Below are 17,533 nucleotides of genomic sequence, written 5' to 3'. Positions count from 1 at the left end.
ACACATGCAGAACTGTATTCTGAGCACTGTTTTTACTAGCGCTAAGAGTCAGTCATGGTTTTATTACTTTGGCACAAGGCATACAGCCATCAGTGTCACAGGATACAGTATGCAGTAAAGTAATTGTAGTAACCCCTGTTCAGTGCAAAGACAATGGCTTAGATGGCAAATCCCCATTTAAATAATGTCTTTAAAAATGTACAGTGCTTTTCAGTTTTACTTTTCAGTTCAATCTCTCTTCTGTTCTATTTTCTTTCTCCTGTTTACCAAACAGGGTAGAACTTCAGAGATGAGCTCCCTGCTCATTTCAGTTTTCTACAGTCAATTTGTAAGCTGGCAAATCACTGTTTCCCAGGGTGCTTTAATTTAGTGGAAAGCCTTGAGTGTTGGAGAGCAGTTGTACCATCATTACTCTCTGATGTCTAGATGCAGTCTTTGAGGCTCTGTGCCCTGACCTGTCATAGTCAACATCTAACCTCCTCCTGCTGTCTGACTGGTATGCCTGAGAGCGAAACTGCACTTCTGGGGGATTTGACTACCAAAAAACGAGGTGCGCAGCACTTGCCAGGATTTGTAGCCATGCAAGGAGAGGTTACTACAGGGGAGGCTGGGGGACCTTGCAGAGCTCATCTGCTAAACATGTGTCTCCAGGTGTGTGGGAAGCAGAGGTGCTACCAAGGAACTTACACCCAATCTGCATATGTGTAGGCTTTGTGGCATAGTGCCTTACCTTCACTGTGGGCTATGTACGCTTCAGGTGAGATACAGACATCTTCTAGAGAGCAGTTGGGAATGACACATGAAGTGATAACAGATGCCTCATAACTATATGGGCAACATTTTACAGCTTTTTTTTTCATATTTGGGATGAGGATGTAGCCTGATACAAACTGCGCTTGTGATGTGGAGGTAAGCCAGCAGCAAAACATCAGGAGTTCACCTCCAGATGATTTGATGACAATATTTATGTCTGAGTTTCATTTTATCAAGGTCTTGGGCTATAAATCTTGAGTTTATCTTCCTCCTCCTTAACAAGTCAGAAGTTTCCAACAAATCAGATCTCTGAAAAAAACGCAAAGCAATTCCTCTGACTGCAAGGACACATCTTAAAAAGCACAAGCTTCAGATTTGTTTCACTTGTCAATAAACAAGGCCTTGTCTTTGTTCGAACGTTTATGTGGGCCAGTACTTTTGATGAAGCTTTTTGATTAATCATCTGAATAGCTGGAATGGCCTTAAGAGTTTTCTACATTCAGCTGGCAAATGGAGTTTAATTCAGCACAGTATCTACATTTAATTTGAAATGATGTAAAGTCCCAGGATTTGCATGGAAAGACGAAAAATACTAAGACCTTGCTCCTATGTGAGAAGAAAAAAAAATGCAGCTCCTGAATGGCAGTCGAACTGCTGTTTGTAATACTAAAGGTAGGGTTTTTTCCAACCTGTTTACATCAGGAGACAGAAACCAATGTCTGTATTTGCCCAAATCAGCTCCTGCCTCTTCCCCCAGCTGCGCTCAGAGAAAGAACTGTTACTCAGAACCTCTGGAACAATTGTTCTGTGTTTACTGATGGGGTTTGTTTGGCTGGATCGGCAGCTTTGTTGTGGTCAAAAGCCATGGATCTCTGTCATAAACATAAATTATTTCATCGCAAAACTATTAAGAATGGAGTTAAATGGAAAATAAAGTACAAAAGTTTACAAATCTGGAGGTACCCACTAGGATGTCTGTTCTGTGCTTTGTTAGTCTGAAAATGTACTTTGCACACAAATGACTTTAACAGATTTTGTGCAGTGTAGATTGCAGTTTTGGTTTACATTTTTTAATCTTTCTGTAGAGGCTTCATGGAGCTTTTTCTGGCTGCTCATGGCAATATATAGCAGGTTTCAAGATGAAATGCAGAAAAAAAAAATCATTTTTCCCAATATTGCATTAATGAGTGTGTAGGTTGTTGACTGAAAAATGTACACAGAATAAATCAATTTTTCATAATTCGTTAGGCAGCTGAGTGTCTCTCTGTGGTTTCTGTGAATCTGTTCTCATTCATCAGCTGAGAAGCAGCTAAGGTAGCACAGGTGAAACATTACATCCTTCACAGTTCAGCAGCCGATGGAGTTGCTCCTTTCTGGTAGGAAGTGCTCACGGCTGCGTTGCGCTGCTCAGAAGCTGTGGCAGAGAAAGTCAGCAAGCTGGTCCTGCTGTCTGAAATAGAAGAACAGAAAGATTTCTGTGGGAAGAAGATTTAAAGGCAACTTTTACGCCCTAGGGAAATTGTTTAAACCAAAGCTAGGGGCCTTATCAGAGTATGATTGTTTTTCTTTTTCACAGTATTTTTAAGCCATGTTGTTCCCAAGTTGAAACACAGATTTCCAGAAAATGAGAGAAACACTACAGACTTTTTAAATTAATGCTTGTGGTTGCATAGAGCATGAAGATATTTTTTGTAAGCTTACATGTTTACTTCTTTTTATTTCAGGGATATCAGCCCAAAATTCCCTACTCTGTATCTAAGCAGTGGGGCTCTTTCTTCGTGGACAGACTACCAGGTCTGGAAAATGCAGAGGAAACCTTAGTTCGCACATGGTCCTGTAAATGCATTAGCACTTACAGCACTATTGCAATCCCTACACTTGAAACAATTGCAGGTAAGGAAGATTTTTTTTCCCTCACGAACATGTAGTACTCATAGTAATTTTGTCATACCACAGATTTATTTTTGAGATTCTATGTATCCAAACTAAATTTAAAAAAAATACTTTGTTCCTATCACACAGCAGCAGATGTTTATGCTTTTAGTAGTGTCTGCTGCACTAGTTTCTTGTGTGTGCCTGCAAAGATTAGGTGCTTCATTTGCCCCATGTTAGAAACAGGATGCAACATTATACAAATCGTATATTAGTTCTTGAATTTAGATTTCAGGAATTCAGGACTTCCCCTCAGTATCTTGCTCTTTCTGCTTTTAGTGGTGAGTTACGTTAGGAAACAAATGCATGCAAGATTACTTGGGCTTTTTTAAGACTTCAAAATGTGTTTCCTTTTGATCTAGTTCATTACCTTATCAGTTCACTTATGCCATTACAGTCAAAATGAAGATGAACGAACACAAGAATGTAATGAAGCCAAGAATGCCTAGGACTGTGCTTCTCTCTCTTTCTCTCTCATTTCTTTTGAAACTGCATCATCATGGACACAAATAGAGCCTAAAACTTACTCCTTATCTGGGAGGGAAAAAAAAACAACATCACAAGCAATGTCTTGTTCTCCAGAAATTTATCCAATTGAGAAATTATTCAGACTTTCTACCTTATTTCCATGAGGGCTGTGCCAGAGGTACAATCATGACTGATCTTCTTTTCATTTAACTAGTGTTTATCCGTGGAGGGACCGTGCTTTAGTCTGTATGGTTTGTAGCAATAGCTGTAGCAGCAATACTGCAAAAGCTTTGCAGCTGCAAAACATATCAGTTGACTATGCAGTGGTGGTGAAGATCCTCTATCTATCTAATCTCAATTTGTCATTTTTTCTTACTGAACTTTGATACACCATATCTAAAGGAATAAACAAAGTATTAAATGAAAGATGTACTTAGCTCTGTGAAGACCACAGCAATTAGCGACTAACCCCTCTGCTCAGCATCTGTAGCCTGCTTCATGCAGAAGACCAATGAATAAAGTTCTTCTGAGAGATATTTCAGATACGCCAAATGGTTATTTCTTTGACAGAACACATTATAGACCTGCTCTTTGCAACCATATTCTACAAACTGATGTATACGATAAGGATATCTCAGAGTAAAAAACTGATACAGCGCCAGAATTTATTTATGCTTCCTGTATTTACTGTGTTGCAGTCTGTAGTTCAGCCTAGAAGCACAGGGCCCAAATATAACAAGGCAAATTGTCAGGACAGAGGTAACTTCTGTAAAACTCCCTTCTAATATTTTTTCCAGAGTCATTCTGTGGTTTGCTTTGAAAGTGCTGGCTTAGAGGCTGACAGGGTCAGCCATGTTCTGTGAACATCTTCCTTTCCACAAGCTTCCCAAACCACAGCTTGATCTGCAGAGCTAGCAAATGCTGTAGACCACAAACTTATCAAGAATTTTCCAGCTACAGATGAAGGGGTGAGAACATTCAAGTTATATATGCATAAATTATTGCTTGAAGTGCAAGAGCAATATAGCTGTCTGTTCCTTCTCAGTTTATCAGCTGTGGAGCCTTTGCAAAGCCTGTGCCTCCATCAGGAAGGATGCTGTGTGTGCATCCCCACACAGCTAAAGGACAGCAAGTGGAGAACTAACATTTTTAACTTGCACTGTGTGCCCGAAAAGATAGCCTCAAAGCTGAACGTACGACATCTATGGTTTCTTATAGAGAGGTATTTAATGTTTGTTTGCGCTGAACACAGATGTTCGTTATTATGGATGTTGAGGCATTCCTGACTCCTCTAGAATACCTTGTTTAACTCGTGTCACATCAAGCAGTGTGAGCCCCTACTTTGCCAAGCCCTGAAGTTTTTGGCTGCAGTTTGAAGCCATACTTAAATAGCTTAATAGCTGCAGCCATTTTGGTATAACTCAGTAGAAGAGATTCAAATGGGTTATGTGAGTTTGCTGTGCTCCAGCTTTTCCTTTCCTATTGATGCATCTTAATAACCAGCAGAGGACTTCCCTCTGCCAAGCTGCACAAACACAGACTCTTCCTTAAGATCCTCTGAGCCCAAATTGCAGCTGCACTGCGCTGACAGGGTGAGCTCCCTGTGAGCAGCTCCCACGTTCCTGGAGGTGTTGGGCAACCTTGTTCAAGCTTTGGGCTCAGCACCACTGTTAGCCATGACCAGCTTCAGCTTAGGGTGTCCACATGAACAATAGGCAGCACCACATACAAATAAATGCCCTAACAGATTGATTGTGATCAGCAAAAATCTTTGGTGAGAGACAAACAACTGCTGCTAGGCTAATTTTGAACACACTTGACTCTTCTTGTTTGGCTGCAAAATGTGCATAAAGACCAGCCTGATTTACTTCTCCAGACTCATTTGTCATTGAAAAATATTATTCAAAAAAATTATTCAATGATTCAAAAGAAGTAAATAATAGTGGTGTTTTATAAAAAGCACTGATTTTTAGGCAAAATTCATATGAGAATTGTTATGAAAGAGTTATCTGAAATTTTCTAGGGTTAATAAAAGTCTTTGAGCTCATTTCTGTTTTTTTAAATGCATGAAATGTGTTTTAAAAAAAAAATGAAGGCCTTAGCTCTGGATTGAGAAGTTGGAAGAGAAACAACTTTGACAGTTCTCTTTTTTCATCAACCTCTTGTGGGTTTGATGCAGAAGCCTTCTAATGGTTTCACCTAAAGAATTTAAACATGTACCTAAAGAGAACAACTTGATACTCACCAAAGAGCATTGTAGGAAAGGGCTTCCCAGGGAATGCTGCTGTTGCAGTTTTTCTCCATTCAAAGTATAAAATAACAGAGCATATTCACAAACTGTATGTGTAATTAGCAAAATCACAGCTTGGTGAAAAAATAGTCCAATTCATTTTTCGCTAGCTTTCTGTGCTGAATGAATGTAGTTGCTCTACACTTTTGTCCCCATCTTTAGTTGAAAATTCAGTATCTGACCCCAAAAGGTTTTGCATTCAAAGATGCATCAGAAATTTTGAATTCTAATCACATCTCTAGCAAACAAAGTATTAGTGAGATTGTAGATTACTACCCCACAGCTTGTGATCTCAATTCCCTTGACAGTCTCTTAAGAGGAATTGACATTTTCCTTGGGCATTAAAAAGAACATTTTCTTTATCATTAAAATCGCCCAAAGGACAGAAAGGGTCTTCTATAACAAATTCTATATACTTTCCTCTGGAGAGGAAATCACACAGGAGTAAAGTAAAACTCTTCATTTTAAGATATTATCACTTTGACATTAAGATGATATTTTAAAAGTTTAAAGGAAAAGCAGCAGTAAGTCTGTATCTTTGTAACATTAAGAGGAAATGAGTTAAGCTGGAAGTTTTCTCAACAGTTCATAGGTCACTTACAAGGTAGTTTTCCTTCCCCCTTTCAGTAAGCAGGAAGGCTTTTCTCAAGAATTTGAAAGCTGAGGATCTCACAATTATACTGACAGTACATGGTTAATAAACTATTAGAAGCCAACACTCCTACTCTTGTTCTCATTGCCTCATTCACAAGTCCATCTGTTTCTTCACTTTTCTGCTTTTAAATCTCTCCTAATTTACAGCTCCCTCACAGTTCTTGACCATTTTCAAGCACAATGATACTGTAAGCCAAATTTTGCAATCCAGGATCCATTACCGTGGGAATGTTACATTCTAGCTCACACATGGAAATTAAAAGGTGTAGGGATCTGTCTGAAAAAAATGACATTTTGCATAAACCACAATGTCTACTGTATGGTTCTCAATTTCAGAAAGTTTGATTTGAGCCACGCAGAGGCAAATGTGCTTATCTATCATACCTGCATAACCTGAACGGTACCATCAAGTAGTCAGCTGCTACTCTGTGGCCTTCCCATCAAATTACCAGATGTCCATGTAAGTAATGATAGGCCCTGCATCATGCAGATATTCCAACAGTAACTGGCGGTTCTCTCTGACTTACAGAGATATCAAATACAAATCCTATTTTAGCGTATTTTGCAGAAAAAATGAGTAAAATCACCAACCAGTGATTGCCAATTCTATGATCCAAAAAAAAATTCTACACGTATTTCGGGCTTTTGCTTTGAATCTTATCATGGTTAGTATTTTTTTAATAAAAGTAACACTTCAAAAAATTCCATAAGTAACTCTTGAGTTTTAGAGCTTATGGGAGAATTCTGGTAAGTTTCTTTTGTTCTTTGTTGCATTAAAAAAAAAAAAAAAAGCTTGAGAAAAAGGGCCCTAAATCCCAGTACAGATAACCCAAGAAAAACTTTATAAAATGTCGTGATTGTTAACCCAAGTTCCTGAACTTGTCTCATAACCTCTGAATGGTGAGGTTTGCCATTTAAAAAATGCTCCAAGCAAGATTGAGCAATGTGGCAGCTCAAATCACTTGCATTTCAAAGAATTAGTGCAAAAGTATTTTGTGGACACAGTTGATTTCACATTTTGAAGACGTGATAACCAAACTTACGTTGCACATGAGAGTCATGTGTTTCTTTAAAGCTGTGAGCCATATGAAATCTTACCATGCTTTGCCCAGAAGAGTACATAAGGTTTTCTTCATGCCTTATTGCTATTTCAGTTGGCTAATAGAAGAGAAAAATCTGTTATAATTTGCCAAAGCTGTCTCTTTAAAGAAGCCAAAGTCCCATATCCTGCCTCTTTCTGCAGGAGTTTGAGTCGTCAGTCTGCTTGCTGTATAAATATAATGCTGCAATTGCCAGTGAACCATAGCAAAGGAGTTCATGTTTCTGCTTAGAGTTGCAAATTGTCTGCACAATGGAAAGCAGAAGGCAGCTGTGGCTGGGACACTGGAGCTGGTAAAGTGTGTGTCGCAGATACATGAGTCTGCCTGCCACACGTTGGCTGCAAATTGCATTCAGCATGTGTTTTAAAGGTGAATGTCCATGAGGAATTTATTATTACTATGGAAGTCATTAATTTAACTAAGTGTGCTGCCTTGTATAACTTCTCTATCCTGAGCATTATCACCTGTAATTATTACTAGAGTGAAACAACAGAAAAATAACCCCACCACTATATTGTAATACATTTGTTCTATGCTTTTTCATTGAAATTATGTCGTATATAGTCAGATCTAGCTCCTATTAAAATTAAATTAGACTTTCCTGTAACCAGAGAGATAATTACAAACTCTTACTTATTCAAATAATGTAATAATGATGTAACATTTAACTAAACATATAGAAGTATATATGTTATAAATTACTTATTAATTAGCAGTAAACTTTAATATCTAATGCTTTACAACCATTCTTTTACTTAACACTTTCAGTGTAAGAATTTATCTACACAGTATCCTGGAGACTTCAGTTTAACAATATGTTTTGAGGATTCTGGCTTCCTTCTGGGCTTAGCTGCTAAGAAGAGCATTTGCTGTTAAGAGACCCAAGAGATCAGTTTTATAACAAACCTTTTTTGAAAGAAATACATTCTTTCAATGTTTTACATATATATATATATATATGTAAAAACATGGTTTCTGAATCTTTCTGGTTCTGCTATTTTGGTACAAAAAAAAACTGATGGCAAAAGTAGTTTACTGGAGATGTTCAGGTTGTGTTAGCAGCATCTTGCTCTGACTCTATTTGTAAAGTGAAAAATGTTAGATAATTTAAATCTGATTTAACTGTTCCAGGAAACTAGTTTCAATGCTCTGAGTTTGAGAGACAAAATAATACACTCAGCACAACAGACAAATATAATGTATTTATTTTTTCAGCTGCAGAATACAACTGAAACTGACAATAAATTGCATCTCAACCTTAAAAAAATTATTATTCACCACTAATACTTGTAAACAGTCTTCGGGATCCCATATTCACCAAAGGGCATGAGACCAACTTTTCCAAAGGGTTTAATCAAATTTTTTTGTAGTAATTTTGGACATAGAATTGATGATTCACAGTGTTATGGTTTGGTCAGCCTTTCCCTGCTCCTCCAGAAAGGTGTATTGACTTGTGCCTGTGAAGGCCACGTCAAGTCATGCAGAACTCAAAAAATTACTTCTTAGCCAATAACTGACAGAAATGTTCCTGCAATCCCTGTTCTACTCCGTGAAATGTCAAAGCACAGCCACCTCTTAAAGATTAAAGGGAGAGCTCATGAGCAACTCATTAAGAAAGGTGGAACCACTCAGTCATTTCTACTTTAAAGTTATCCTTCAACTCAAGCAGCATAATTTCATTTGCAGGCTGCAATTAAAGCTATAATTGGGTTTTGACTAGATTGCATGCTTATGGGGTGGGTTTAGGTTTCCTCTTTGAAAACACGGATGGTAATATAACATATTGTTAGTTTCTGATTGTGAAAAGCAGTGCAAGTAGGTAAGCCACCAAGTACTGGAAATACTTCTTTAACTAGGTAAAATTTTACATAACCTGCAATCTTATATATACTGGAAAAAAAAAAAAGTTTCTGGTATCTTCATGTAGCCTGGTGTCTAACATATTCCCTCTGGATTACGGATTACCATTATGGATGGTAACACAGGAAAAAAAGAATGTAGGCTTTGTCTTCACTGCTTAGAAAGCTTAATGTGTGTGGCTTTCTACCTTTAGGTAAGCAATGTTTGTCACCCATCATGAAAAAAAAGAATAGGAAAGGAAAATTACAGGAGAGGGGAATGTTAATCCAAATTTGGAGAGTAATGTTGATTGCAGTGAGTTTGCCTCACAAAGTAAATTGACTTATAATCACTGCATTTTATCTTAGTATGGCTCTCATGCCTTCACTGTCTGAAAATACAACGTGGTTCTTTTCCTTCCTGAGAAATACCTGTAATCTCAGTTGCTTGCTTTCAGGCTCCTTTAGCTTAGCTCTCAGAAGCCCACCTGCCTCACACTCATCGTGAGTCATTCAAACACATTAAGTGATCCCTAAACACATGCTATTAGGATCTTGTCTTAGAATTTTTTTTAGATTGTCTTTATCTGAATTTTTAATATGAAAACGGAATAATAATAAAACCCTTAAAGATCCCTTCCAACTCAAAAGATTGTATGATTTTGTGTGGCAGAGCACCAGGCATGTTCACCAAACAGTACACCTGCCATGGGGAAAAACTGTTAAAGGGTTGCTATTAAAGCAGAAATTCTGCAGTTTCACTGAAAGCAATGTTAGTCTTTCTTTGTGGGTGCATAAACTGCACTGGTTTGCACAGCACCTTGCAAGTGCCAGCTACATCCAAGCTCAGAAGGTTTATCACCTTTATTCTCTTGAGCACCCCACTGCTGATGAGCCTCCCATCTCCCACAAACACCTACACAGATGCATATCCTCTTCCTCTCTCACTGATCAGCTGCAGAGACTGCAAACAGCAGCAATGACTTTCATGTAATTGGTAGAAGGAATGTTGACTTCAGTATTTCAGGAGCTTTGGGTTAATACAGAAAACATCTGATCTTCTGTTTAGGAAAATCTGCCTGAGATGTCTTGTTAAAAATAACTGCTATCAGATAAATCTAATTGTGACCTTGGGGTTTTTTGTTTTTGCTACTGGTGCACTCCTTCACATTCCCAGCTCGTGCTGCAAGAGCTGTTGTGATTATTATAAAATAGAATTAGGTCATAAGATAAAAATATTTTATATTTCCAAAAACACTCAATACTGTTTACCTGAATGTTGGCAGACCACAGAGTAGTTCTCTTGGTGGTGCAGCCGAAAGTGTGCTTACTCTTCTATTAAGAAATTATTTTAGAAATTGTTACCATTAAGAAATTAATATTTTCCTTTTTCTTCAACAACAACTTTGTAATACAAGCAAAGTTCTGTGGCAAAGCTCCTAAGCTAGAGTAAATTACTGGAATTCCTGTAAAAAAACAATAGAATTAATACTGGCCAATGATTGCCCCTATAGCTATACTACCTGGGTGCTGAGCCACCTGATACATTGTCTGTAGCATTTTGATATTTGCTACAATTAAGTAGTTTGAAGATTTTCAAAGTTAAAACTCAGATATTGCTGAAGAGCTTTTTGCTCCTCCACCTCTCTCCCCCCCCCCCCCCCCCCCCCCCCCCCCCCCCCACCCCTATTTGTCCCTTGAGAGCAATCAGAAACACATGTATGGGTTCAGTCAGTCCTGACCTTCTGTTCACTACAAGGTTTCTGCAACCTTGTTGCCTCCAGGAGTGGGAACTCCTTCTGTGGGCTTCTCATGCATCACCAGCGTGCTGCTGTGCTGTCACTGCAAAAGAATGTTGTTCTTCTTTTGGTGGTCATTATTGCAAGATTCTTTGTGATTTTTTTTTCTGTGTGTTTTGAGAGAAATCTGCTTTAGGCTTGGACTGTGCTTTCAATTGGAGAAATATCTTCCACCTCAAGAACTTAGTTAAGATTATAATTGTTTCATGTATTGATTTGTTCAAGGAAATCTCAGAGAAAGATTAAATATGAGTATTAAGTTTATCAAGCAAGGCTATGTCAGGATTAGATTATAACTGACTTCCATTCAGTTACTCAAATATTTTCCTGATTACTCATATAAAATACTATGTTTTCCCTTCTTCTTGTGGTTTCCCCTTCCTACCCTGTGGCTACAACTCTCATGTTTTTGTTTTTGTTTTTTTCAATAAAAGCTTTTGGCTTTCATTTATTGGCTTATACTAACCGAGTAGCAACTGAGGTGTAGTCAAGTTAATAAACAACATAAATCCATCTTTATCACATAACTACGTGTATGAATATGGATATGCCAAAGCATCAGAGCACAACATTATAATTTATGGCACTTAACAGCTGGATCTTAGTAGCTGGAACACAGCATCTTAGTGACTGGAATAAGCCTGGCAGTGGTTACTGTTCAGACATCACCATCACCATTTTATCTAAACCAGGACTGCTGTAGTCCTGCAGTGAGGTTGGGCTGGGCAGTCTCCCTGGGAGACCTTCTGTGATCAGCAGCATGCAGCCCTGAGCACTGGTTGAGCCACTGGGAAGTGCCAGAAACTCTGCCTGCACAGCCACTGCAAAAGGAACTGTCACTCATCACCCACTGGCACTCAGGCTCTGCTATGGGAGCAAGGAAATTCCAGAGGCTACATCTGGAAACTAGAAGTCCTGTAGATCTAGAAAGGGATTTAGACCATGAGACCCTCCATGTTTGACTTTCAGGAGTCTGGGCTCCAAAAGTGAATACTGGGATCAAGATGAGTCTTGGTGGAATTACATGCATACTGTAGAAAAATTCCAGGGTTTAGGTTCCTACACAGTCTCTTTGGGTAAAGCCAGCTAGATCTTTCTTCCAACCTCAATCTGTTTAGTTTGTATGGGTTGTGTTTGTTTTTTGTTTTTTGGGGTTTTTTTTGTTTTGTTTTGTGGAGTGGAGTGGAGTGGTTTTTTTTTTATTTCCTAGATGAGTGGCATTATGAGATGAGGTTTGTGCTGAATCCATTGTCATTGTAGGCTAGCACTGATCAGAGCCCCACTCTATGTAAGAGAGAACTGTGTATGTGCCCCCTTCTAATTTACAGCTCTCCATCAGGGCTGGATGAGAATGGATTGCCCAGATATAAAGCTCTGCCAAGACAGCAGCAGCTGTGCAGAGCACAGTAGCAGAGCCTAAAGACATGTATTGGCAAAAAATACTAGGAAACAATATTTTTGGAAATAAGCACCCATTTCTTTCCTGAGGCCTCCTTTATTATCAAATACTGTATCTTTCATTATTATTATTATTTCCTTTTTCTAAAACAAGCAGTGCTTATTTCTCCTCTATGCCACCAGTGATAGTAGGAAATAAGACCAGGTACAAAATCAATTGCTGCTGTGTCCAGAACTCAAGACTTTTACCATAGCTCTTTGCTGATGAGCCAGCACTGCTGATACCATTGCCATTTGCATCTGGAGAAGCTGGACTGAACTTTGGTGTACAGTTCACATGAATTCTTTGAGATCCAAGGCAACTGCAATTTGTGTGAAGTTTCAGAGTTTTCAGAAGTGCTAAGTTTAAAAGAATTTACAGCACACTTCATCTCTGACATTTTCTGGATTTCCATTTTTTCATCATTTCATATTCACCCTCAATAAAAATCTTCATTTTTCTTTCTTTGACTAATTACCCTTCATCTGCACTCTGATTTATTTATATCTCCTAGGATTCCAAGTACATATTTCTGGATCAGTCCAGGGCTTTCACATAAATATATCACACTGAAATAAAGCAATATTGTGAAGTGTTCCTGACTCCAGGCAGAGCAGATTCAGCAAATGAAATCACTGATGAAAACAAACCTGAAAATACAGGAAGATTTTTCCTATATTTGTGACATAAAATCAGCACAGTGGGTGAAGAATAGTATCTACTTCATGTAACTTTCAGTGATGCCTTACACAACGTTGTTATATATGGATACCTTCTGTTGCATCTTCCAGTCAATTTGCTCAGACAAAAGCAATATTTAAATGGACAGATTGGTTTTTGAGTATGTAAAAATTGATTATTCTATGTTGGAATCCTGTGCATTGTATTCAGAACGGGTTCAGTGTTTAAGGTGATTGTTTAAAGCTAGTTTACCGTGAAATATCAACGAAATTGCCATTTTGATCTAACTGCTCATTTCTTCAAGATAAGGAAACCCACAGCAAGTCTGCATCATTTATGCTGCTACTTTTTGGTTAAACTGCTCTTGGGAGACTCCAGACTGCTAGAATAAAAAGCTAGTGAAAGCTTTTAGATAAAAGTAATTGTGAGGCATTAAAATTTTATAGTTTATAAAGATATTCAGAATCCTTGCTTCTTCGCTCAGTAGACTAGAAAACATCTGCCTGCTGTGCTCAGAAAGAGCCCTAGAGAATCCCTTGGCTAAGACAAAATGAGAAAATGTGCTTCTTTGACAAGTTGAAGTAATCCACTTAATAGAGCGTAATTCACTTGCAATCGAGTATCCTCCCATTACTTCTTTATTCCAGCCTGTATCTGATTTCTCAGCTGGATCTAGATACTGATTTGTTTGCTTCCACTGTGTTTTATATGGTCTTAAAGCTGCAGGCATACTTTCTGCATAAGAGTTGCTGCTGAGATAGAGCTGAACTTCCTGTTGTTTGATCTGAAACTGCTAAGACTGTGTTTTTCTGTTTCATTAAAGGAGCTGAGTGCAAAACATTTTATAGCCTGTAGTATCTAGATATCAGCCCAAATGTACTTCAAACCCTTCCTCCCACCCCCCCCCCAAAAAAAAAAAAAAAGTTTAGATGAGTTCACTATAGTGTTTATATTTTGCTTTGGTTCAGAACAGAAAACTAGGTAGAATCTGAGCTTTTTTTTCCCCCCACTTACTAGAAAGGTAATTGTTGAATAAAGTTTGTTTGTGTGTTTTTTTTTTTCATTTGACTTCTTGAACTTTGAATAAGAGGTAAGTATGAGAAGTATCAGTTTCCTGACTGTAGGAGGAGGCACTGCTGGCAGTAAAGACTTTTTAAAAGAATGAAAGGAAAGAAAGCTTTGACTGTTCAGAACTATTTAAATGTATTTGGCATTCTTTACAGAGTGGATGCAATGGGTATGCCAAGTTATGAATGCAGATTTCTAAGAATGCTTCATACAAAATGATGGTGTTAATACTGAACTTCAAGAAAGTCCAAGAGTGGGTGCCTTTTGGGAATCTTACTACAGTAATCACAAAAAATAAAAAAATAAGAAAAAGACTTCTTGGTTTAAAATGAGGCCCTCATCAGTTGATTGCTGAGATAAAAGAGTGTCAGCTTGAAGAACCTGAAACTCTTCTAGTGGGAGAATTCCATCTAGGCTCAAAGAAGATTTTTGTTTGATTTTTAAGCATTCATCTAATCATTTTCTATGACTAGCATTATTTCAGCAATCAAAGAGCTGAATATCCTTTACTGCAGTTGAGTAAACTCTGAAAGTCAATCCCTTGGACAGCTGAAGATGTCAAATAAATATGTAATCGTGCAATCCGATTGAGTTCTAATGCCAGTAAGCAAACAGCTCAAAGGCTTAAAAAGTACTGCTATTCACCACAGGCTTATTTTTTATGTGATATGGACTGTGCTGCTAATCAGATGTGGTATATTTCTGTCTTTCAGATTTACCGCTGGATTATAGATTTACACGATTTTCCTCAAATAGCTCAGCAACTGCTGGGTACTACCCAAGCCCTCCAAGAGCACTGCTGCCAAGTGAGGAATCAGTGACTATGAAATAGGTTTTTGGCTTTTCCTTCAATAACCCTGTGGTCCTTTATTAACTGCTGTTAAATGCTAATTGGTGAAAATGCTGTTTGATGCTTCATAAAATAGAATGATGAATTAAAGCAGACTCCTGTGTAGGTTTGTGTTTCCCCTTGTTTCTCTAGTCCAGCTAGGACAGGTGAGCAATGCATACTTTGTAAATCCCTTTACCACCACTACCTTCACACAGTTACTGGCTTTTTCCATGCACTGCCCAAATACTTTAAGAGAAATGTACTGTTAATAATTCATCTCAACTTACATACTAAATTTTCAAGGACATTTTCAGCACTATCTCTATTTAAGGTGGTGCCACTGCTGCTGTAAGCCCCAGGAAAGACATGAAACTAGATCCTTAGCCTATTCCATTAAGAGTTACCTTGGCAGCCTAGGTTATCACAGTAGATCAGTGTTTTGCAAGCCATGAGGAAGTTATTCTCTCGCTGTCTAAACAAAGGAGAGAAGTACTGCAACTGTTCTTGGAGAAACGGAAATACTGAGGCCCAAAAAGATGCTTCGTAGCCAAAAAGAGACTTGAGTGAAAATTAGGCAGCAAAATACAGAATTATCGTCCTAGGAGCCTTGGCTACATGCTTTGTATTTCTGCAAGTGTCTAACCAATGACTCTTTCATCGTGACTCCTTCTCCTTTAGTCCCCAACACCGGTGTCAGAACTCTTCTGCAGAGTATAGGAAACTCATGTAACAGTACCCTGTTCAGCTCAAGTGGACTCAAACCCAGATTTTCCACCTTGCTGGAAAATCCTTCCAAGAGCAGGAAGGATATACCACCAAGCTGCATCAATCCACATTCACTAAGTGCAGCCTAAGCCCAGAAGAGAAGCAAGACTCAAGGCATAAACTGAATATTTGCATTCAGTTTATCTAAGCAAACGAGCTTCCTGTTCTCTGTGAGTTCACTCCAAAGTCCTGGTTCTGCAGCGCCTTAAGCAGAGCTACCTTCAGCACCTAACAGAGGATGACTGCTGCAAGAACATGTCCGAGACATTTGCTGGACTAGCAATTATGTCCAGGCAAACTAGGCTGGCAATATTTTGAATAAATTTCCCTTCAAGTTTAAAGAACATTACACAGAAACTCTTTTTTGGTTTCAAGAAAAGTCCACAGTGAGAAGTTACTTTCTCAGTCAATTCAGAGTCATCTCAGACAGTTCTCAGAATCGGTTTGACTTGTGGTAATTCCTGACATGTGTCACCGTAGCTCATCATTTTTGCAGTTTCACTGATTACAGTATTTTGTATCAGAAGCAGAGGCAAATGCCATTCCACCTCATTTCAGAGATACCTCTTTGATTCATACTTTTTCCTACCTTTATTTTATTGACATTGGGAAGGCATTTTAAAATTCTTGCATACTTACAAGTCATTTGCAACTTTTCTAGTTTTTTGGAAGAGACAAATAAATTAAAAGAAGAAATGAGCAAAACTTTCCTTAAAACAAGGTGGATGAGGAAGGAAAATGAGAGCATCATTTTCTTCTTCATAAAGCATACGCTGAAAATATTTGACTTAAGGCAACAAAAAGTAAAATACTTGTGTTTAGTTTGAAATATATAAATTGGCTTCAACATCATGGGCTGCAGATCTGGCTCAAGATAAGGGTATCATTTGTGCTAAGCAGAGAAAGGCACAAGTCTCAGATCCCTGATTACTGCATAATTTGAAATTCTGACCTGAATCAGGTAATTCTCTGAAAATCATTTCTAACTAGGTTCCAGTCCAAACCAATACTATGTACTCACATGCCTTTATTTTTCTGAATTAGATTTTTTCAAGTTTGAGAGGGTTTTCTTGTTTTTGTTCTGTTTTGTTTTTAAAGAAAATTAAAATATAATGCCTAACAAAAATGAAGTCTTCTAAGACCCTGGTTCCTGGTATTGGCATGTTTTTTTGGAATGGAAAGGTGACAAATTCTAAGGACAGTCTGAACACAAATGCTACTGTATGTGACTCCCCATGTCTGCAGCTGCAGGAAGATTTGGAAAAATAGTTGATGCATTTGCAAAATAATTAAAAATAGAGTTCCTGTAAAATTAGTATGTAAAGACTCTTATAATGACTATTCTTATTAAAGAACTTCTGAAGGTATTACAAGTCTTATTACAAAGCCCTGCAGAATGAAATAGAACATTTTGTTAAGGTTGAATGGTTACATAAACCCAGACAATTGTTCTTTCTGATCTTCCCAAAGATCTGTTGTCCCAGTATATTTTGATTCAGCCACCAGCTTGAGGAATCACCATGCACTCGGTGTAGCTGAGGTGAAGCCTGGCCACCCGAGAGACTGGTGAAGTGAAGGCCGGCAATGGAGGACCTTTGGGAGGCCAACAGGATAGCCCTTGGAAATGGAGGTGGCATGGGGACCGGGGAGAAGAAATGCGGATGGAAGAAAACTGATAGAGCTAGCCCCTACTGAACAAGGCACTGTAATGACAAGATCTTTGCTTTTTTTTTGCTCCTTGATTATTTGAACCTTTGGAAGTCTTGGACAGTTCTTGAATTCTGCTGTGAGAGATCACTGACAGAAAGATCACTGAAGTGCCTGCAAAATTAATGTTTATGAATATCTTAAGTGTGGGAGACAAAGGGACATGGCCAACCTCTTTTCAGTGGTCTGTGGGGACAGGACAAGAGGA

At 38.3% G+C, this 17,533-nt stretch overlaps 1 protein-coding gene across 3 annotated transcripts in view; it reads left to right on the top strand.

Annotated features, from left to right (window-relative positions):
- Window positions 1–16,985, top strand: part of NT5DC1 (5'-nucleotidase domain containing 1) — a 138,707-nt gene extending 121,722 nt beyond the window's left edge. Inside the window, exons 11-13 of one of the 3 annotated variants that reach the window (XR_002437385.1) lie at window positions 2,478–2,646; window positions 6,434–6,557; window positions 14,735–16,985. Coding sequence is in view for 1 of the 3 variants with exons in the window: in XM_021392840.1 (XP_021248515.1) it covers window positions 2,478–2,646; window positions 14,735–14,853 (288 nt within the window). In the remaining 2 variants the exon portion in view is untranslated. Of the gene's footprint in view, window positions 1–2,477; window positions 2,647–6,433; window positions 6,558–7,340; window positions 9,686–14,734 lie in introns of those variants that run through there. The other 2 variants (XR_002437386.1, XM_021392840.1) reach the window with 2 other exon arrangements.

The sequence above is a fragment of the Numida meleagris genome, chromosome 3, assembly GCF_002078875.1.
Source record: "Numida meleagris isolate 19003 breed g44 Domestic line chromosome 3, NumMel1.0, whole genome shotgun sequence".
Taxonomy (NCBI): domain Eukaryota; kingdom Metazoa; phylum Chordata; class Aves; order Galliformes; family Numididae; genus Numida; species Numida meleagris.
Note: the sequence above shows the minus strand (reverse complement) of the source record. Positions and strands in the feature narration are given on the sequence as shown.